The following is a 24,230-nucleotide window of genomic DNA, read 5'->3' as shown; positions in this document are numbered from 1 at the left end:
TGGCTCTTGCCCTTGACCCAATCGCGGTCCGTAAGCCACCACTGCAACTGCTGTGCAGTGCCCTCTGAGATCAAGACATGGTCGGACAGGTTGCCGTGATGCTGGGCCCACTGAAACTTCAGGTCCCACTGCAGAGCCCGCATGCACCGCCTGGCGTGATGCACTAGTAGGATGCAGGAGGCCATCAGCCCCAGAAGCCGCAACACTAGCCTGACCGAAACCCAGGATAGAGGCCGAAAGATGGGAATCAGGGCCTGAATATCCCGGACCCGCTGTTCCGGCGGATAGACCCGGAACTGCGCCGAATCGAGAACCGCTCCGATGAAGAGGAGCTTCTGAGAGGGACTCAGGTGTGACTTCGGCACGTTGATGGCAAATCCCAGCAAATGCAGGAGATCCGCCGTAGTCTGGAGGTGGGAGACGACTGCCTGGGGTGAGCCCGCCTTCAACAACCAGTCGTCGAGATAGGGGAAGACTGGAACCCCTGATCTGCGCAGATGAGCTGCGACCACCGCCATCACTTTCGTGAACACCCGAGGGGCACTGGTGAGGCCGAAGGGGAGCACGGTAAACTGAAAGTGCTCTTGACCCACCGTGAACCGCAGGTAACGCCGGTGGGCCGGCAGGACGGGGATGTGGAAATATGCGTCCTGCAAGTCCAACGCTACGATCCAGTCTCCAGGGTCTAGGGCAGCTAGAACCTGAGCCAAAGTTAACATCTTGAACCTTTCCTTCCGGAGGAAGGCATTGATGTTCCGGAGGTCCAAGATAGGGCGTAGGCCCCCTTTGCCCTTCCTGGGAACCAGAAAGTAGTGGGAATAACAACCACCACCTACTTCTGGGCGCGGAACGCGCTCGACGGCCCCCTTGGCCAAGAGGGCCGAAACTTCCTCGTGGAGAAGATTCAAATGATCCCCCGAGATACGGTGGTGCTGCGGTGGCATGGCTGGAGGGGTCGTCTCGAAGGGGAGGGAGTAGCCCCTTCGGACGATTTGCAGCACCCACCTGCCCGATGTGATGGACCGCCAGTGGAGCAGGTGATGGCGAACTCTGCCGCCCACTGGCGTGGAATGGGCCTGAAAGCTCGGACTAGGAAGGCTTTGAGGCGGATGCTGCCGGGGTGGATGTGGGCTGACCGCGTCGTCCTCCAGAACCGCCTCGGCGGAAACCACGTCCGCGACCATGCGCAGGTTGGTTCTGCGGCTGGTGACTAGGCGTACGTGAGGAGGCACCCCTTCCTTGGCCACGAAAGGGGCAAAAGGCGGAAGTTTGCGACCGCGGGGCCGAGAGGCCCAAGGACTTGGCCATAGCCCGGGAGTCCTTAAAGCGATTCAGCGCACTGTCCGCTTTCTCGCCAAAAAGGCGAGTGCCAGCAAAGGGCATGTCCATGAGAGTGCTCTGGACATCGCCCGAAAAGGACGTGGACCGCAGCCAGGCGTGACATCTAAGCGCCACTGTGGTAGAAATCGCCCTACCCAGCGAGTCCGTAGTGTCAAGCCCACATCGGATACCATGTCGCGCTGCATCCCTCCCATCGGCCAGAGCCTGGGTAAGTCGTGTCTGGACCTCCTCCGGACACAGGGACAGCACGTCCTCCACCGTATCCCACAGAGAGTGGGAATAACGGTCCAAGAGACAGGCGGTGTTCAAAGACCGCAGGCCCAAACTAAGGGAGGAGAACAGCTTTTTGCCGAACTGTTCTAGTCTCTTGGAATCCCGGTCCGGCGGAGCGGTCGGGAAGGAGGATTGGGAGGTAGAGGCCTGGATAACCAGGCTCTCGGGGGTAGGGTGTTGGGATAGAAAACTGGGGTCGCCCGGAGCAGGGCGGTGGCGCCTGGCGACGTTCCTGTCCACAGGAGGAACTGTGGAGGGCTTGGACCAGGTGCCCTGCAGAACGTCAATGAGGGCCTCATTGAATTGCAGCAGAGGCTCAGTGGAGCTTGCTGCAGACTGAAGCACCTCAGTGAGGACGTTAGTCCTCACAGCCACGGCAGGTAGCTCGAGCCCAAGGGCTGCGGCCGCCTTGCGCAGCACCACAGAGAAAGCAGCACCCTCCTCCGAAGCCACAGTCGGAGGAGAGATTAATCCAGTGTCTGGAGAGGTATCCAGACCACTGGCCTCCCCCAGTTCATCTGCCCAGTCCTGTGACAGTTGAGCCTGAACGGCCATAGGATCCTCGGATCCCTCCCATTCGCCCCCATCATCCGATTCCTGGTATGCAGGAGGAAGGATCGGAGCCGGGCGATAGACATAATGTGTCTCCAGCGGCGCCGAACATGGCGTCCATCGACGCCGTAACGGCGCCGGGCCCGGAGCGGGGCTGAACTGGGGATCGACGCCGAGCAGAGCCGGCGTCGGAGGTGGCACCGGTGTCGACGCCGGCGGAGGAGGCGTGACGAGGTCGACCGGCGTCGGCGGGGACTCGGGAACGGGTCCCTCGGGCACTTGCGGCGTCGAGGCCGGAGCCATCGACGGCACCGAAGCCGCAGCCGCCGGCAGGCAAGGTTGCCCAGTCAGGTCCGCGGGGCCCGAAGGCGCGCCAGCGGGCGTCGACGGCGGAGCCAAGTTCCTCATGGCCGAGAGGAAGGCACTGACTTCCGCCGGCGTCGCGTCAGTCCCAGGGACCGGCGGGTATGGGGACTTGCGAGGTGCCTGCGGCTCCGCTGGAGCCGCGGGGGTGGAACCACCCTGACCCTCAGCCGAGTCGCGCGAGGGGAGTCCGAAGAGCGGTGTCGCCTCTTGGACTTCCTGGAGTGCTTCGACTTACCCGAAGACTTGGAGCCAGACGATCGATGATGACGTCGGCTGAGTGGCGAAGCTCGAGAAGCTTACGGGACCGCTCCCGTCTAGCTTTCGAGGTCAGGGCCTTGCAGTCCGAACACGACTCCGCGTTGTGGTCGAGGCCCAAGCAGTAAAGGCACCGGCGGTGATGGTCCGTAACCGACATCAAGCGGTTGCAGTCAGCACAGGCTTTAAAACCAGGCATCCTACCGGCACCGGAGTCGAGAAAAGATCAAAAAGGATGGAAAAAAGTTAGTCAAAAAGTGACTAAAGGGGTAGCTCTCCCGGATCTGCGCTTACTGGCGCGGAAAAAAGAAGAACTGACGTCAGCGCGCGAGGGCGGCGTCTAAGTACTCCGACGACGTCATTCCGGCGCACGACGCCGACGACGGACGCGGAGCCGCAGACGACGCCTAGCGTCGCGCAATGGGTATTGCTGACGAAAAATCTTCCGGATCCAGTCTGACGCCTGGGGATATTCTAAGGTGAGGAATCTAACTAACGTGTTTCTTTCAGATCCATCACTCACCCTCGCGCCAAAGCCAACCAGTATGTGTGTGTGCTTGAGGATTAGATGGCTGTGCAGTAATATTAGTCTTTTTTGCCCTCCTGAAGCAGGCTGTACCTTGTCCCTTTTTGTAAATGTTGTAATGTGTTGGTTTCATGCCTGGTGGTGAGAATGGTCTTGTGTGTATCATGTATGAAAGGTGTGTGAATGGCCTGTAAAGCGGTTGGTGCCTTGCCGTGGCTTTACAGCTCACGAGCTGCGAGTCACTGATTAATTGTTTTGTCCATTTAATTATTGACAGTGCATTTCATTTTTGTGATATCTCTTGTTAATAACATTTTATATACTGAACCATCACTCGCCCTCGTGCCAAATCCAACCAGTACGTGTGTGTGTTTGAGAAATAGATGGCTGTGCAAGAATCTTTTTCTTTTTAGTCTCTCTGCCAAGGTGCACATTCCATCTAAGAATAACCTACCAACTGTAGATATTGTCGTAAACCCATGGGAGTACATGGTGATGTCTCTCTTGTGAATCCCATCAAGTTATTTTATCCACAATGTCCTGCAGACCTCAAGATGTCTGTCACGTTTGCCTTGCAATATTGTGCCATAATTTTCACGCTGCAGAAATCAAAAACTAATTATCTCAAAATGACCTGGTTTTGCGAGGGGGGTCACCTGGGTTTTTGGCCCCATGCATGGCGGCCATCTAGGGAAACCTACCAAACCCACACATTTCTGAAAACTAGACACCCAGGGGCTTACAGGGAGGTATGGCTTACGTGGATCCCCCAACGTTTCCTTACCCAGAATCCCCTGCAAACCTCAATGTTAGCTAAAAAAAAATCACTTTTTTCACACATTTTTGTGTGGGAAAGTTGTGGCATCACCGGGCTCACACAAATTTCCTACCACCCAGCGTTCCCCCAGGGTCTCCTGATAAAAATGGTGCCTTACTCGTGCGGGAGGCCCTAGTACCCGCGACATGCAAGGGCCCCAAAACGTAGTGAGGCGATATCAAAATTGCCTATCTCAAAACCACCTGGTTTTGCAAGCGGGGTCACCTGGGTTTTTGGCCCCGTGCTCGGCGGCCATCTAAGGAAGCCTACCAAACCCACACATTTCTCTAAACTAGACAACTGGGAGCTTCCAGGGAGGTATGGCTTGCGTGGATCCCCCAACGTTCCCTTACCCAGATTTCCCTGAAAACTTCAATTTTAGCCAAAAAAAAAATCACTTTTTTCTCACATTTCTGTATGGGAAAGTTCTGAAATCTACGTGAATCCACAAATTTCATCCCACCCATCGTCCCCCAGGTCTCCCGATAAAAATGGTACCTCACTTGTGTGGGTAGGCATAGTGGCTGCAACAGGAAATGGCCCAAATCGTATTGTGGAGACTTAAAAATTACCTATAGCAAAACTACCTGGTTTTCGGGGGGGGGGAGGCACCTGAAACTTTGGCCCTGGGCACGGAGGCCATCTTGGGAAAGTTCCAAACTGAAACATTTTTGAAAACTAGACACCTGGGGGAGTCCACTGAGGTATGACTTGCGTGGATCCCCCAACGTTTTCCTACCCAGAATGCGATGCAAACCTCAAATTTAGCTGAACAAAACACATTTTCCGCATATTTGTGTGGAATCACCGTGCAGACACAAATGGCCAACCCCAAAGCGTTCCCCTTAGTGTTCCGAGTAAAATGATACCTCACTTGTGTGGGTGTCCAAAGCAGAATTGGCTAAAAATGTATTTATTTTTTATGTAGCGCTTAGAATTTTCGGTGCTATAATCTAAGTCCCTATGTTTTGGACTCTTCCTAGCTACAGGCCTTTGCCCCCCCCCCATACAAGTGAGGTATTATTTTACTCCGGAGAATAAGGGGAACACTGGGTGGTAGGACACTTGTGTCGGCACAGTGATTCCACACAAAAATATGTGGAAAATTTGGGTTTTTTCAGCTAAATGAGGTTTGCATGGCATTCTGGGTAGAAAAACTTTGGGGATCCATGCAAGCCATACCTCATTGGACTCTCCCGGGTGTCTAGTTTTCAAAAATGTTTGGGTTTGGTACTTTCCCAAGATGGCCGCCGAGCCCGGGGCCAAAATCTCAGGTGCCCCCCCCCCCTCCCAAAACCAGGTAGTTTTACTATAGGTACTTTTGAAGTCTCCACAGTATGATTTGGGCCATTTCCTGTTGCAGCCACTATGCCTACCCACACAAGTGAGGTACCATTTTTATCGGGAGACCTGGAGGAACGCTGGGTGAGAGGAAATTTGTGGATCCACGCAGATTCCAGAACTTTCCCACACAGAAATTTGAGAAAAAAGTGAATTTTGGGGCGAAAGTTGAGGTTTGCAGGGGATTCTGGGTAGGAGAATGATGGGGGACCCACGCAAGCCATACCTCGCTGGACTTCCCGGGTGTCTACTTTCCAGAAATGTGTGGGTTAGGTAGGTTTCCCTAGATGGGCGACGAACACCGGACCAAAAACTTATGGGACCCCCCTTGCAGAACCAGGTTGGTTTGTGATAGGTAATTTTGATGTCGCCTCAATAGATTTTGGGCTCTTGCCTGTTTCGCGGGTTCTTGACGCACCCACACAAGTGAGGTACCATTTTGATCGGGAGACCTGGGGAAACGCTTGGTAAGAGGAAATTTGGGGATCCACGCAGATTCCAGAACTTTCCACCACAGAAATGTGGGGAAAATATGTTCTTTTTTACAACTTTTTAGGTTTGCAAGGGATTCTGGGTAACAGAACCTGGTGGCAGGCAGTCAAGTCACCCCATCCTGGATTCCCCTGGGTGTCTAATTTTAAAAAATGTATAGGTTTGCTAGGTTTCCCTAGGTGCCGGCAGAGCTAGGGCTCAAAAACTACAGCTAGGCACTTTGCCAAAAAAAGGGTCATTTTTCACTGCGAAATTGAGGTGTGTCCATGTTGCGTTTTGCGCTGTTTTTTGCTGGGGGCACTAGGCTGACCCACACAAGTGAGGTACCATTGTTCTCAGAAGACTGGGGAACGTGGGTGGGTGGAAATTTTGTAATCCACGCAGATTCCAAAACTTTCCACCACAGAAATGTGGGGAAAAGTGTTTTTTTTTACAATTGTTTAGGTTTGCAAGGGATTCTGGGTAACAGAGCCTGGTGGGAGGCAGTCAACTCACCCCATCCTGGATTCCCCTGGGTGTCTAGTTTTCAAAAATATATAGGTTTTCTAGATTTCCCTAGGTGCCAGCAGAGCTAGGGTTACAAAACTACAGCTAGGCACTTCACAAAAAAAGGGTACGTTTTTATTGTGAAAATGTGGAGTGTTCATGTTGGGTTTTGAGCCATTTCCTGTTGTGGACACTATGCCTACCCACACAAGTGAGGTACCATTTTTATTGAGAGATTTGGAATAATTCAGATTTGTAAAGCAACTGTTATTACGTATTGACTTTTGCTGCATTTCTGCCTTCCAAATGAAAGACATTGTGTAAAAAAAAACGCCATTTTTCAAAAATGACTGCTAATTCTCATGCTAGTATGAGCATTCCCAATTTAGAGAATGTGCAAATATCTACTGTTTCTAAACTCTATAATTTTTTACCATTTCTGAAATACATAGGTGTCTTTCATACCGATTTTCCTTGTATAAATGTTCCCACAACAATTGCTATATACCCGGTACATAATAAAAAGCCATTGCAAATTGCTGCTCAGTTTTTTACTCTGGGTTCGTCGGGTTCTTGGTGAACCTACAAGTCCGATATATCCCCACAACCAGTAAGGTCCAGCGGATGTAACGGTATATAGCTTTCAAAAAGCTGCCATAATTAGAAGAAGTTACAGGTGAAAACGTTGACACAAAAGGCTGTTTTCTTCAACTAATTTTCAATTTTTCCTATATTTAACTGTTAGTTTCTATAAAGAAACCTTGATGGATCTACACAAATGACCCCTTGCTGAATTCAGAATTTGGTATACTTTTCTAAAATGTATAGCTTTCCAGGATCCATTATTGCTTTCACACCCATTTCTACTATTAACTGGAGGGTGGTTGAAAGCACAAAAAATAGCAAAAATAGGCTATGTCCCAGGTAAATGCCAAAACAGTGTAAAAATGTTTGGTTTTCTTACAAAAGTCTATCATTCCCTAAAAGCTGGGGAAACGGTGATTTCAACCCCACAAACCCTTTTTAGATCCCATTTGCAGGGATAAACCCAGACGCTTTCATTTGCAGCCCGTTTTTCCCATTTTCCCCCCCAAAAAACTAAAAGTTGATGTATTTTGGCTAATTTCTGGGACCCCTCCAGGGGAATCCACAAATCCTGGGTAACTTTAGAGCCCCCATAATGTTGGAACAAAAGGACACAAATTTGGTGTGGATACCTTATGTGGTCAAAAAGTTACAGGGGCCTAAGCGCGCACTACCTCAAATAGCCAAAAAAAAGCTTATCACAGGGGGGGGAAAGGCCTAGCAGCGAAGGGGTTAATATGTGATGCTGAAATGGACATACTTATTTGATATGTTACAATTGTCAAAGTGTGATTCCTTAGGCGGGGAGAAGCAGGTGAAGAGACTAAGTTGCAGGACTCACAACCATCTAAACCTATGTGTAAAAACCTGCTGCTCCCTTTGTGCACAATTTGTGGTCATGGGTTAATGGGTCAATACTGTTCAAGAGTAGCTGCATTAGTCTGTCTCTTACTACCAAAAAAGAATGCATTTTTACAAACATTCTTCCTTCATTTACAAAATCACTTTCTTGCACCTCTCAATATCCCCCAAATGTCCAGTAAGTCACAAATAATTGTAACTAACACCAACTAAAGCTAAAAAAAATCCATACATTTTAATATATGAGAACAATTTCATTTACACATCCAAGTCCCTTCCTTTCTTTACCTTGACAAACACATCTATTTGACAGGCGGTTGATATATACCCTCTCCTTGCTTTCCTTTAATGATATCCTGTTACTTTACTTGAAGTGTCATCACATATCCTCAATAAACTTGTTGACACGTTTCCGCCATCTCAGTATAATAAAGTCTCATCAGGACACTGTAAGAAACCGAAGTGTTGTTGGTTTAGAGAGAGGGACAGTCACCAATTTAACATCAGTTTTGACATGCAAGAAGACAAAACCTCCTAAGATTGCTTTCACAGTACAATGTGGGTGCAAGCAAAAGTCTCTGTTAATCTAGATAAACCTTCTTCAAAAATCGAAAACTCTTAAAGTGGTGAATTAATTTTCATTAGAGGCAGAACAGTCCATGAGGTACTGGGAATGGGAGAGAGTAAGGCTCTCCAGCAGCCAGACATGACAGCTGAACACCACAAGGGCTGCTAATGGGGAGAAACCATCATGGTTGCAATGACGAGCCACTAACCTCTACCAGAACATTAACAAAGTCTTGATTACTTCAAAGCCAGGACGTTTGTTTTGCTCAGAGAAAACTTCAGTTTTTAGTTTGGGTCAGTCAGACAGCACAGCAGTCTGTTTGCGTAAGATGTTGTTTTACCCAGAACATAGAGAGACTTCTAGCCACACCAGTGCGTACCACGGTTTGGTTTTACTGCCACTCATTTGCCTACTTCTTATTTGATGGCTTGCCTTGTCCATCTTGAGTTGGTCCTTCTTCTGGAGCATAAACAGTTTACTTATGTCCTTCCACTGCTCACTTGTGAGGAACTACTTTTTTCCTTTAGTCTTAAGCACTCCACAAGAGTGTCAGTGTTTACGAGATGCCTTCCTAGTGTGCTTCTCTTCTCCCTTCTGCAATTCGTGTTGCTCTCTCATCCCATGTGCTTCTCCAACACTCTCTTCTATGATTAGTGGGTTCTCTTGTGCTTCTCCTCCCTGATTTTCTGAAACAGAATCTGTAATCTACCTGTTGAGTTGCATAGCTCAGTTGATCGCCACTGTATTTTCCTTGATGTCATGCAGACAAGTGACTTCTCTTCATTTTGTACACAACAAGAGGGTAGCTGTTCCTATAGGAAAGAGTGAAAATGGGGGGCGGCTGGAATATCCCGTGTTCAGAAGAGTCTTCCTTATAGGATGATAGAGCCTTCACACAACCAAATGGGGGGGCATGCTTCATCATGGGGCTTTACTCGTCGCAGGGCCAGCGCTGCAATGCCCCATGGGTCCTGCGAGAGGGCACTTTGTTGGCGGTCTTCTCTTTTTGCCATTATGATGAGAAGGGAATGTGGAAGTAGGGTAGTGTGTGTAGTGAAGTGTGTTTAAAACTGCCTATGGAGTACTGTTATCAGTTTTAATAAAGGGAGTTCCCCTTGGTAGGGCTAAAAACAAAGGATGCGAGTTCTGTCAGTGGGGCAATAATTTTATCGCCTGTCTTTATAATATGCCCCTTAGGGGCATATTACCAAGAAACGGCGTTAAAATTATCACCGCTTTAGCGGCAGAAAACTGCAGCTAAAGCGGCGATAATGGGCTTGATAATATGCCCTTGAGAATTCCCATAGAAGCCCATGTTTTGGTGTCAACATGGGCTTCTATTGGAATTCTCACCGACATATTATCAAGCTCATTATCGCCGCTTTAGTGGCAGTTTTCTGCCTCTAAAGCGGCGATAATTTTAGCGCCGTGCTTGAGAATATGCCCCTGTTAAAGTGGTTTGTGAAACCAAACATAGCATGTATTGCTTTAAAATCACTTTCATTCAGTAACAACGGTTTTAATGAAGGAATACTGAGTCATACATAATTTAGGAGTCATTAACTTTTGAAAAAACCTGCACCCTGCATAAAATTTGAACTAAACATTTTTGCATCCTAATAAAACAAGCATTTACAATGCAATAGGTCTCGCATTTGCGAGAGTTTGAGCCATTGGCGTTGTGAATGACAATATCTTTTATTTACATATTAGTTTTGAAAACATAAATAGAAGGCATTGTCATTTACAAAGACAATGGCTTAAACGCGCACAAATGCGAGACTTATTGCATTACAAATGCTTGTTTTTTAAGAGTAGACAGTGGTTCGTGGAACCGCTGCCTGCTCTTGAGAAATATATGTATCAACATTCACAAAGGGGAAGGGGGTCCCATGATTACCCTTTCCCATTTGCAAATGGTTACCACCACACTTGAGGTGTTGGAAAAAAGGAATGTTTTGTGTCCGTATTTTGGTTGCACAACATTCATACATACTATTGCAGATCGGTATTAGGAGGGGACACCCTAAACACGCCCCTTCCAAATACCAATTCACAAACCCAAGTTGCGATTTGGTAATGGGATACCGAATCGCAATTTGGCTTTTGTACATTTTTAAAACCTTTTTTGCATTTGCAAATGTCCTGATTCTGCAAATCAGGCCGTTTGCGACCTCAAAAGGTTTTGTACATTTGGCCCCAAATGTCTTTTCTTAAATCACCTTCTATAGAGTCCAAAAAGCTCCACTCTAGGGCCTGTACAGTCGTTTGGCCTTATTTTGAGTTGTGGGTGGGATATTTCGTCAGCCCTATTACAAGTCCATTATAACATAATGGACTTATAATAAATTGGAGAGAGGATGTGGCCTAGCTGCTAGGGCGGTCGAACTCAAATCTGGGGTACCGGGTTCCAGCCTTGGCAAGGACGCTCAACATCCTGTGATTCTGGGCAAATCACTTAATCTCCCTGTGCCTAACAAAAATGAATGTGTCCTCATGTAACGCAACTGGTGCTCCTGTAAAGCGCTCTGATACCGTCGGGTCAACTTTGCGCTATATAAAACTCCGTATTAAGGTGGATGGAAAATGTGTTGAATTTGTGACTGGGTACCCATCTGTTAAACTCTAAATCAGGCGCTTTGTTTTTGGCACCCTCACCCTCCGCATTGCACATGCCACATACCTTCTGAGCTATTGAAAAAAGGACTACATTATTTTATAAAAGTTCGGACCAAGCTTTCTACCGAGCCCACCGCCTCAGTAAAGCAGCAAACAAATTTAACACCTGTGCAGCCTAAAATCGGGTCTAGCATTCAACCGATGGGGAAGGTCGGTCGACCATATGTATATATAGTAAGTGAAAGAAAACATGAAGCAACCTGGCCAAAAGTATAAATAACCTCGAGATAACAAAACAGTCAATCACACAAGCAGACAAAAGTGTTCAGACAGAATCAAACATTTAAAAAAAAAAACACAAGCAACTCTAAAAGAAATGAAATACAACTGGCTGCAAACGAGGAGGAAACTTACAAACACATCATATTACCAAATCGACAATACACTTTGAAATTCCGGCATGATTATTTAAACTGGGGAAACATTTCTAAACACAAACTCTGCTAAGCGAACACATGTTCTCTGATCAATTGTTAATAAAAATAGAATTTCTACCTACTCAACTAGGCGAAATTCAAGAATCTACTAAAAATGGCCTGAAGGTATAAGGAAAAAATTGGCTCTGTAATGTCTCAAAAACAAACTGTCGGCCTTAGTCTTTTTACCCAAATCGGAGTGATATCCCACGTTCTTTATGCCAAGCCAAGATCAAACATCAATGCATCAACGGCCAAACGAAAAGCCTCTAATTAGCAACCAAAATACAAGCGCAGGATTTGTAAGAGCCCATAGCAACTCAAAAGAAGGCTGCCACTCAAGAGTCCTCAAAGTAGTGTATAGTCCCAAATCATTAGAGTACGAAAACAACAAAATTATGATCAAAATTAACTGTCTGGGAACCGACGTAGCCCCTGGTGATACTGGAGAGCTATTATTGGCACAGTTTTTGAACATCTGGTGCCTGGAGGGATGTTCATCAGGTGAGGAATCTGCAGGAAGACTATGTCCCTAATTAATACATTGGTGGAGGGGGTACTCTGTCTCACAACAGCGACACAGAACCCTCTACGCCAAAGCAAAGTTCAGTATGTAGACAGCATAAACTACTCCATCTCAGCTGCCTACATACACCTCCAACGGACCGACGAAGTAAGGGCTGTGGAAGGTTTGACCATGTGTCAGCCTGCCCTATTTAGAGTTGGCAAACACATGGTCAATTTTCACTGTTCATCACTGTCAGGTAAGAACCTGGTGGTAAGGGACAGTGAAAACAGTAAAATCACTTTTCTCCCATGAGGTTTTTTTAGTATGGCGGAGGGGTGGGGGCATTGATTTTTATTTTCAAAAATAAAATGCCATTTTAGGATTATGTTTTTTTAAATAAATAAAATGTTGAAAGTTTGACATATGGTTATGGGATGTTGACAGAGCCGTCCATCAAACTTTCAATGCATTGACAGGAATGCTTTGACAGTAGTCCCTAGAATTGCTAGCGATTCTGCTGGACTGGCGGACATCTGTAAATCTGGCGAGCAGAGTACCCTTGCCATGGCAGGAGTAAAGTACACTCCGTCTGCCAAACTCTAAATCAGGGACTGGGTATACACCAGAAATATTGCTAGCAAATGTAAGTGACATTCATCTTACCACTTCTGCTGCCAGAAGTATCTTGTGGGTGAAGGAAGACCGCACTGCTGATGCCCATGTGCATACATACCAACATTTGAGAACAGGAAAGTGGAAGCCTTTGAACAGAAATCGGTGCAATTTAATATCCCACCGACTAACGAAGTAAGCAGAAGAAATTTAGCAACGCATAATGGGTAAAGAACAGAGAGCTTGTCGCTTGAATTGTTTGTTCAGGCATGTGTAGTTTTCCGTGAGGAAAGTATGCATTGGGGCTGCTCGTTGCGTGTCAAGGAAGTTTACCCTGTGTGTTCCGTTCCATTTCTGCTGCCCATTTTGCTGTCCGCGCTATCCCCAATGTGCACCTTGCACCACATTCCCTTTGAAAAGTGTCAATAGTTTTGCCTCCTGTGAAAATGCTTTGCCCAAGCATAACATGTAAGCTACTCTTACACTGAGAAATGAAATTATTTTACTTTCTGTACAACTGAGAGATGTCCACCAAGCATTATTTAAATGCAAACTTCTCTTACTTTGAAGCTACAAAACCGGTGACGGCGCAAACTTACTCACGACAGTTACACGATGTGCAGCAGCACTGCAAAACTTCTTATCGATGTGAAAAATAAAGCACAGGCTATTGGAACTAATCTGCCACCTCACATACTTATTATATCCCGAACACGTGTTTTAAGCGTTCACAATCCAAAAAGGTAGGCAAAGACAATGTTTGTGACTTCCTCTGGTGGGAGGAACGCGCTCCCGAGAAGATCTGCGCGATTGGTTGCGTCAACAGCAGACTGGCAGGATCTTCCGGCTAGGGCGTGCGCACACTTTCAAGGTGACAAGAGGGCTATTGGTTAAGGCATCTAGAACGTGAACTTCCGGAGGACGTTTTCAGCTTTAGGGTGCGCGAGTCTAACCCTGTTTGTGAGGAGAAGGGCTTGCTTGTGGTAATGCCCGCGCCTCACGCAGCAGATTCCCCATTGCATGGAGAGTACCCTCCGCTCAGGACGCCCCTTCGTGTGGAGGTTGGGTTTTTGCTACTGAACATTACTATTATGGTTTCCAAAGGTAAGAAAGTCAGTCAATCAATATAAACTTTATTCGGCTTTAGAAACAAGTAATTTGTTATTTAATCCCCTTCCGTATTTTAAGAAAACTATGGCGGCAGTTAGACGGCTGCCAATGTTTTGCTACGAGTTGGAGCTATGCTAATCATGTAGCAACGCAGAAAGCCAATTAACGTGGCGCGAACAGTCACCTAAGCAGACGCTTATGTGAATCACTGAATGCTGGGGCGTATGTATGAGCGTTCACAGAGACTAATGAGGACGAAAGTGAAACTGGATACTGGCTTGCTGAGGGAAGAGAGACAGGAGATGTGCACGCCGCGTGGCTGTAGGCGCGTACACCAAATCAAATCCGCCGAGACCATGCGCGTGCCCATCACCTGTCCCACTTCCGAGGCAAGTCAGTAACAATAGATCTCGCTGGCGACAGCGCTTCGCGCTGCGTTCGCCAGGCGAGACCTAAAAACTGTCTGAAATTTGAGATGCGTGGATTGCACTCACTTACGACACTACAACAAAATAGAGCAAAATCAATGTGTCTGAAGTTGTGTGTACATTTGGAAAATGGGGTACAGCTTAAATTATAGATTACAAGTTAAATAATGAGGGCCATTCGGGAACACGAGGTGGATAAGGAAAGAGTAGTGAGTGAGTAGTGATATCTCGATGAGGGTTGAACAAGATAATTGATAGATTGCTTGGTATTGTACAGCGACCTACTGTGAACCAAAAGTAATTAGATGGGGACTTCTTGTGTGATTCCATCGGTTTAACGTAAATAAAGTTCTTTATGCAAGGGGTTCGCCATCTTATAAATTGGGGACATTATGTGCTATGTTTGATATGCCTGGTTCCGAACTAATGATAAGATGTGTATATATTTTTTGGGAGTGATTTAATTGGTTTAACGTAAATAAAGTTCTTTGTGCAAGGAGCTCGCCATCTTATAAATTGGGGACATTATGTGCTATGCTTGATTTCGAACTAGTGATAAGATGTGGATATATATATATTCACTTAAAAAAACCATAGGTTTCACACATGTTATAGTTAGCTGGACATTTCCCTCGTAAAAAAACAATGAAATTCCCCCGTTATAGTTAGTGCAGGCAACTATAACTCACGCGACCGCAATCCTCTACTGATGACGTCAGATTTTACATCACTGTATTTAGACACCTATTTACCCATGTCTTCTTCCATTAATCTTTAGCTATACATATATTACAAATATTTATTTTTCAGAAAGACACATATGTAATCAGTGATGTAATATCTGACGTCATCAGCAGAGGATTGCGGTCGCGTGAGTTATAGTTGCCTGCACTAACTATAACGGGGGAATTTCATTGGTTTTTTACGAGGGAAATGTCCAGCTAACTATAACATGTGTGAAACCTATGGTTTTTTATGTGAATTTGCAAGGTTTTTTAAATGCTAATTCCTAACTATAACGTGTGTGAAACCTATGGTTTTTTAAGTGAATTTGTACGTTTTTTTAAATGCTAAGTTATGAATTTATTATTATTTTTTTTTTTCAGGTTTTTCACCGTACGCGCACCGTGCGCTCGCTGTGGGCACTCGGTGCGCTTCGCGCACCGAGCCCCCACGATGCGTTGTGCGTGCTGTGCAAGCACGGTGCGCGCACCCCGCGCTTTTTCGTCAAAAAAATAAATGTTTTTTTCACCCTTGGGGGTCCTTCAGTGACCCCCTGACAAAAGCTAGGGGGTCAGGAACTGTCCACCCTGCCCCCTTTTCACGTTCTCCACCTTTGTTTTTCACTGCCTCAGACTGCGAGAGACAAAATGGTGGCCGACACTTCCTGATTTCGACCGATTCGAATGTTTACTGGCATCTAACAACCAATCAGAAATGCGCTCGCGCACGTCACCGTGCGCGCACCGTACGCGCACGGTGCGCGCTTATAGATATATATGTACTTTTAACTGAAATTTTCTCAGGAACTACTGAACAGATTGACTCCAGATATTCAAAAGGCACATCCCTGACCTGAGGACTACCTCTCTGCCAAATTTCAAGTAATTCTGTTCAGCCGTTCGGGCTGTACCTTGGACTAAAGGTCCCTATGGAAAAATGCATGGGGAAAACGCGTTTTGGGACCCCCCTTTTTTCTCGGACCCCGCTTGACTAATCACCCAGAGACTTTCAGGGTAGGAGCGGAGCGGAGCGCCCCACCTATTTTGAAAAATTCGCCAGGATTCGTCAACCGGCGCCAAAGTTATTCAAAATAGAATTTTCAGATCTCCTATGGAAACACGGTCCTAACTATAACCATTTACTGGCGACCGCCAGTAGATTATATATATATATATATATATATATATATATATATATATATATATATATATATATATATATATATATATATATATATATATATATATATATATATATATATATATATATATTATTATTATTATTATTTTATTTTTTTGCCCGCTGGGTAGCACCTGATAGGGGAAGGGTTTACTGTAGAGATTCATCTGCCAATGGAAGGGTTTCCTATTGACAAACCTATCGCTAACCGGTTGGAAATAAAAAGAATAGTAATGTAGAATGAATCTATGTTTCCCGTTTAAACAGAACGGAGCACTTATGTAAATTTGGAGGGTGTGACTCGATCGTATATCAGTTGTAAAATGAAGTGTGGTTAATCCGATAGATTTCATGTCTACTGGCTTTAATGGGGGTAATGTAACTTGAACACTTTAAAGAATTTTACTTTCTACATAGTGAGAATATGCCATGAATACAACGGTGGAAGTTATCAAATGATCAAAATACAGGCGATAAATGTTACACATTGGAATACGGCGGAGGATGGCTAGTAATGGTGATTGGATGACTATAGTGTTTCCGGTCTGAATAGGCCGGAAACGAAAGGAAAAGAGGTAGCGGACTGGATTGGAAACACGTATCCAATCCTGTATGATCTACTATTGGTGAATGGAGAACACGTGATCTCTAGGTTTGGCAGTGGGATTGCCGCCACAGAATCAATAGTTAACAGTAAATCGGACATCAGATTGAGCGCGGATTCAAAATGAAAAATGAATTAAGCTTGGAATGAAACGGGTAAAAAAAAAACTTGTTATTGGTGTTGATATTATTAAGACCGATAAATGGACAGCAAGCCTTACTGATGATCTGCAGTCGAACGCAGGATATCCGGTTTTTCGAAGGGGACGTTCCAGGGATCAACATTAGAATGGAAGCTAGACAGCGGACCTGGTTGGAGACTTGGAATTCAAATGAGTAGGTGCGAAACTCGCTGATGTGATTGGTGATTTGGAGATTTAACTAGGGGTAGAGCGGGAGACACGCATTAAGGCGGATTTGTCGGACAGGCAGTAGGACTAGAGGAGGCTGACCACAGCTGTTGTGTAAGGTATGTTTAAAGGGCAACATTTTGTATTGAGGAGGGGTAATTGCTTGACGATGAATGGAATAGGTACTAATGGTGGGTTTTACACTTTGTAGATACTGATTGGGATTGTGCATTAATACTGACTAAGACTTTGCTGCTGGGAACATTTCAGATGTGAAGATCAAAGATATAGGTGAGGTTGGTGTGGCACTGGGGATATGGATAAAGTATTGTGGAATAAGGAGCGGATTCTGTGTATATTATGAATAGGAGGTATATCCCTAACACAATTCTTGCACCAATTCTTGACAGATTACCTAATGGTTGGGGCCAGAAAATATAGTTATTAACGATAAGATCAGGAAAAGAAAACAATTACCTTTGAAACGCTAGAGGTGGGAGGCCTTACTATTAGACAATTATTAGAGGAAAGTAGCAGAAGGATTAAATAATATTGGGTTCCAATGTAACACTGAAAGGGATGCCAATGTGTGTTTTCATACAGACTTCGCTTAGATATTCTGAGAGGAAGGGAATTCTGTCATCCAGGAAGGATGAGAGAAGATTCTTATGATTTTCCAGTTAATTGGATTGTGGAATATGGGAGGTATGTTAAATATTTTCTTTTTATTAGTAATGTGTTAGGGTATAGGGGTAAAAAGTGTAGGTTTCTGTTTTATCATATAGCTTCTTTGGGGGATGAATTGTTCAAATTACTTGGATGGGTTGATGGATTGTAGGGATTTGTAGGAGTAATAGCTCTGATAACATTAATTGTGTGTGGCTATAATATCAATAGCCAATTAGATTTCTAAAGCTGATGCAAAATAGTTGCATTTATTACTTGAACAAATTGTTTGTTGTAGGTATTTCTTTCCGAAATTGCAGATTGTTAAATAGGCAGGTTTTGTGCTTCTGTATGAAATGGATTGTGATTCTATGTTTTTCTCTACTTTACAGCCCTGATGATGTCCCTACGAGGGACGAAACGCGTAGGCTGTACAAACTATAATTGTTTTGTTGGATGTTGGACTACAAATTATTTCAACAATTTTGGAGGATAATACATTTCTTGAAAATAAAAGAAATGCACACGAAGCAGACATCGGAATCTAATTATTTGGACTACAATATTTTATTGTTGATTGATTTGAAAGAGGCGCTCCTTCTGGATTTTGGTTTATTTCTTGGTACGATAGTGGCCTGACGGTGGACCACATGAAGTTGAGCATCGGAATTCATTAATAGTTATTGTATTGATTACTTGTTTTTGAAGACTTACCAGTGCAAACTAAGGTTTAACCCCCATAGTTATTCATTATTCACCTAATCTCCCTGTCTATAATGAGCTCATGTAAAGCACTTGACCTTCGTGCCGAGTTTGCGCTATAGTGGAGAGAATGTGGCATAACAGTCAGAGCTGTTGACTTTGCAACTAGGGAATCAAGTTTGTCTCTCAGCGCAGGCTCAACATCCTGTGATTCTGGGCAAATGGCTTCATCTACCCATGCCTACCGAAAATGAATGATTCCTTGTGTAATGTAACTGGTACTCATGTACAGTGCTCCAATTCCTTCGTATGGAGTTGGCGCTATATAAAACTGTGTATTTAACATCAACAACAGAGGAAGTTTAGAGAAATGCCTGGCACTAGGTCCCAGATCCCTGATTTCACTTCATGGAATAGTCACACATTAGGTTATGCACTGAGAAAAACACTCTTTGCATCTTAAGTGTCCATGCAAAATTATTTCATTATCGTCCGTCCTTGTTCAGACACGAAAAAGTTGTCTTCAACTTTGGTAGAAATAACATTTTATGTACATCATATGCTTGATCACAAAATTCTCTTCACATAGTAGTGGTACAGAACAGCCAAGCCAACACGTGTTTCACGAAATTAATTTGGTTCTTCCGGGCTTCAGAATTTCAGTTCCTTCATACTAATAGTCTTCTCAACAGTTACTGACTGGTGTTCGTATTGATGGGAGGCTATAGCCTTTTTCCCTGATATTGAAAGTCTATATTATACAGAGCATATTGCCAGGATAAATCTGGGATCCCTTTATCAAGAGTTGAGAAAAATATCGGCGCCTTCAAGGAGGGAAGTAGACAACGTGACAGCAACTCACCTATGACGTACGCTCCGAGACCCGTTGCAACGAGGACCATAACCACCAACAGTCCCAGCACCACATGGAATCTGGTCACTCCTTTCAGCACTTTCGGCCCACAGTCCGACCACTTATGACCTACAAAAGAAACAGACGTTCATTCGGTGCGTGCAACACTCTGACCCAGCATTCCTATTTAAACATCACTGGATTATGAAATATTTATGCACTGTGATAATAACGCTGATCTGATGGGCCCAATACGGGTTACAAACGTGCAACTCAAGAACGTACAATAAAAACCTTTGACATATATAAATCCATCCTCCTATACTAATCAACAAGTCATCTAGTACTGGGGTTCTTTACCGGACCATCTAGTGCAGAGGTTTTATGCAAGTTTTGAAAATGAAATATTAACTGATAGTTGAAGAAAATGTAAAACTAAACATTTTAAAATGTTCTATAAAATATGGGGGAATTTGAATTGAACACTAAAAAACATAAAAAGTGTCTGAGCAGCACAAGTATAATTTGGTTAATCTGGCTCAGTTCAAGCCCTGGTTTGCGTCCATTTGCTGTCAAAAAGAGAATGTGTTAGGAGCAAAAAAGACAAAGTGACAGCTAGAATCTAGTAGATCACAATCTTTTAGAATTAAAATACAACTCTGTAAACCTCCACACTTCCTATTGAAGTTGGGATTTTTGTATATTTGGTTGCAAAATGAAATCAAATATTTCAACATATTTGTGTACGTATTTAATTCTAAGTGTTTCTGTATTCGTGTGTATAATTTTTAAACTAAATGTTTGTAATTGCCGAGGTCAGGCCCCAAGCTACCAGTCGTGACTCTGTGGGTTTTCAAAGAAGTCAAAAGGATAAGAACTACCTATAAAGGCTCTATGCACATTACTGTGTGAACAAATCAACTAAGATGAAAAGCGATGGGAAAAGAAATGTCAATTGAAGATGCATTGTCTCAGCATTGCTAGGCCAAGTGTGTTTCACAAACATACTGGGCATCATGATCTGGAAAAACCCTGTTTTACTAATTTGAATTAAGAAGATTGTTTGAATAAGAGATTCAGACCTGATGGAGTGTTTTTTTATACATAACATTTTTACTGATTTATATTAAGAGACAACAACAAAAGTATAACGACAATAGCTTACAATTCAAACCCCGCCTTCCCGTCCCTAATCATCAGCAATTATGAGGGATCCAGAGCACCCGCTGGCACATCCTCCGGCGTAGAAGACAGACCAGAACACTCCAACCATTTTCCCTCAAATTTTGAGAATATCCAAGTACAGCCCCAAGCGAGATAGATCAATTCTTCCCATTAGGCGCACCAATCCATGCCGGATCTCCCCAGCGCCAGGCTAGGTGGCTGTGGTAACTTCCAGTTTCTTGCCATCTCTCAGCCACCCGCGTGGCGAGCCCAACTAGTGTTCTATTGTATTGCCCTGCATTCCGGCAACCTCATGTTAAAGACCCAAGAGGGCAATCTTCGGCATCAACATGAGAGGTCGATCTAGGATCCTAGAAAGGGTTCTACCTATGGGCTCCAGCAGTGGGCAATCAAAGGGCACTGCCACACTACAAGGAAGAAGTCTGCCTTGGGATAGGAGTAGCGGGTGCACTTTGGTTCAAAGAGAAGGCCTGCATGCCAGAACCTGGGGGGGGGGGGTCATGTAAGTGATGTGCAAATAGTGTATTTGAACTAATCTACTAAAATAGCAAGCATCTGGGGGCCATGCAAGCCTCCGGACATTTAACAACCTCTAGTTCACCAACGCATCCCTTCCAGCTCTGCTCAGTCCAGCCCAGAGAATGGTAAAGCAAATAGACCCCCGACCCCCCACAACTCAGGCCTCCCATCAGCAGTCTGGCCTAAAGGAGGTTAAATTCTGGAAAGTCTATCAAGTGAGCCTGATAATTACCAAGCACATGTCTCATAGCAGATCTTTATGGAACTGCATCTGGAAAAGTTTGATCGGCAAGTAGATCCGCAAAGGAGTGCATGCAGGAGCCCCGCCACACATCCCTCAGGACCGTGACCCCAATCGATCCCAATGTTGGAACGTCTCCAATCGTGAGGTATGGTCAATCCAGCACCCTCCCAAGAGGGGGGTCTGATGGGTCAGTTTCCTGCCCCACCCAAGTTGTCTGTTGGATGCCTGCCCTATCAGGAAAGCCTTCTTGGTAACCTCCATAGTACTGAGAGGGATCGGTCTACTGTGAGGTAGTGTATCACCCCGTTCAGACCCAGGTGAGACAATTCAAGTTGGTATGCTGGGTCACTCGACCCACCGATCAGTCAATCATTGATGACCAGGTGCTGGGACGCCCAGTAATACAGGTGGAGGTCCACCGCACCCAGGCGATCACCATATATGGATCGGCAACATTTAGCAAGTGCGATAAGTGTGGGGGGGGGTCGATCTCTACAAAGGAAAGATCAAAGTCCAGCCGTGATTTAAATTAACCCGCTGTTAGGAATGTGAAGTGGAAAGTTTTGTAAGGTGTCACGGGAGCAGCATCATCTTTATCAGTGCAATCCTTCCCAGGATGTTAAGGGGCAGAGCTGACCAGGTTGAGGCTGGTTTTAGTTGCCCGGAGGAGGGGGCTCAGGGTTAAGAATGCGTGTGAGCTCAGGCACAGTGGCTATATGGTCTCCTAAGTATTTGAACCTGAGGCGACAGATCGCTATATCAGTCTGCCAGTCATACACAGCATTGTCCCTGCGTATAGACACTAGGATTGATTTACCCGGGTTTTATTTCCAACCCCAAAGAGTCACAGGATTTCCAGTATACGCAAACCCGATGTCAAAGGGTCAGCCAAAAAGAGAAGGAGGTTGACCGCGTAAAGAGCGATACTGATGTTGAGCGATGCACTCCAACAACGCAGCTGAGCATCACAACAAATGATACAGGCCAGGGGTTCAATGGCCAGCGTGTAGAGGAGAGGGGGGAGTGGGCAATCCTGCCAAGTTCCATAACAAATTGGGAATTCATGGGACAGCACCCCATTGATGAGGACTTCTGCTGAGGGCCGCGTGTATAGGAGCCTGACCAATCTACAAAGCGTGGCACCAAAGCCCATGTAATGTAGCACAGAGTCAGGGTAGCCCCAATCCACAGTGTTAAAGGTCTTTTCAAAGCCCACAAGCAGCAGATAAGTCGCTCCCCTGATGTCTTGGATACTAGCAAGGGCCCGTGTGGACTCGAGAAATGCAATGTCTTGTGCTACAGTACGGCATGAAGCCACATTGATCCGGGTGGACCAGAGTATTAAGTACTGGCTGTAATCAGTTAGCAAGGAGCTTAGCATAAATCTTGACGCTAGTATTGATCAAGAAGATAGGGCAGAAGGAGGAACAGTTTGATGTCAGATTTAGTAATGACCACTATGGCGACAAGGTCCCGATCTGTAGAAAGGGAACCAGTACTCCCAGCCTCCTTATAGAGGGGAAACAGATGAGGGACAACAACCTTACAGAGTTTGGAACAATATTCAAGGAGTAAACCATCAGGGCCTTGGATTTTACTGGGCTGCAGGTCTTGAATCGCAGCCAGACTCTACACTTCAGTTTTGGGGGAGTCCAGAGTTGCCCGTTGGGTCTGAGTGAACTGGGAGAGGGAGACATCAGGTAGGAGAGTCTGGGCAAGTTAACAGGCAGGTCATGCATGCCAGGCATAGAGTGTTTGGTAATAATGTGCAAAGACAACTGCAATGGCCTCTAGACCAGTGACCGAGGATCTAGTAGCTTCAGCAATAGAGGGAACAAATCGGGGGCTAGTGCCTCTGGCAGCCAATCTACATAGGAGTGTGCTTCTCTTTGTGCCATGCTCATACACACAGTAAAGAGATGCTCACCAACACAGACTGGCTTCATGAAGGCGACTTAATGTAGGGAGGTCCAGTCTATTTTCAACTGTTGGCTCATGGACTTAATCACATTGGATGCCACTGTTTCCTCCGAAATGAGATGCGAGTTCCCAATTCCATCATACGTCTGTGACAGACCCTGTCTGCATATGTAAGGTAAGACATGGTCATGCATGAAGCACAGCCTTGCTCGCCACTCACAGGGTGCTCCCCTTTTGTCCTGTCTTTAATGACTAAGTAGGGGCGCAACTCCTCCAACAGGTAGTCCAGAAAATCGTCAAACAGGTTTTAAGATGCCATATGGGTCTTCTGCACTGCCGCGCAACTCCAAATCGAAGCGGCATGGGAGAGTGATCCGAGATACCACGGGGGATGAGGAGGTCATATCTGTGGCCAGAAGGTGTATGTGGTCAATATGTGATAATTAAAAAAATTGTGGAGGCAGAGGTGTGGGTGTATGCTTGTTCCTGAGGATCCAACACCCGCCAAGCACCACACATCCCTAGTGAGTACACCTAAGACAAAAAGCCCTCGAACAAATCCCTTTAGCTGTGTGTGGGGGGCAGTGATGTCTATGTCCGAGGTGGCATTAAAGTCCTCCCTGATAAGCAGTACCCCGTATGGGATTGTAGCGATTAGTTCAGTGAGGTCCTTGAAGGTTTGACAATGTAGGTGGGGAGGATATTGTATGGTTTCCCCACTAGTGACCCCGCCAACCCACATATCTGCCATGGGCATTGTGGATGACTTGGGTAAACACCAAGGGGGAGGTTTGTGAAGTAGTATCGCTATCCCCCTGGAGCCCCTACTGAAACTAGAGTGACAGGCATGGTTGCATCCAAACCTACGAAGGAAAGGACAATGGGTGCCCATGAGTCGCATCTCCTGTAAAAAGGCAAATCCTGATTGGTGGCATTCAAGGAATGCAAGGACCACTGTACGCTTAGGAGAAGGCTGAATTCAGCCACTGGGTACGTGCATAGGGTTAAGAAGGATAAAATGGGTCTTTCGCTCAGATTGTGGCAAAAAGTGCAGAGCATGCAAGGAAGCA

The 24,230-nt window shown here is 45.5% G+C and overlaps 1 protein-coding gene across 1 annotated transcript in view; it reads right to left on the bottom strand.

The window, feature by feature from the left end:
- Positions 1–24,230, bottom strand: part of LOC146812933 (C-type lectin domain family 2 member B-like) — a 230,315-nt gene that overhangs the window by 35,259 nt on the left and 170,826 nt on the right. The window contains exon 3 of the mRNA XM_085619978.1: positions 19,302–19,421. Within this exon, the coding sequence (XP_085476104.1) occupies positions 19,302–19,421 (120 nt within the window). The remainder of the gene's footprint in view (positions 1–19,301; positions 19,422–24,230) is intronic.

The sequence above is a fragment of the Triturus cristatus genome, chromosome 7 (assembly GCF_964204655.1).
Source record: "Triturus cristatus chromosome 7, aTriCri1.1, whole genome shotgun sequence".
Lineage (NCBI taxonomy): Eukaryota > Metazoa > Chordata > Amphibia > Caudata > Salamandridae > Triturus > Triturus cristatus.
Note: the sequence above shows the minus strand (reverse complement) of the source record. Positions and strands in the feature narration are given on the sequence as shown.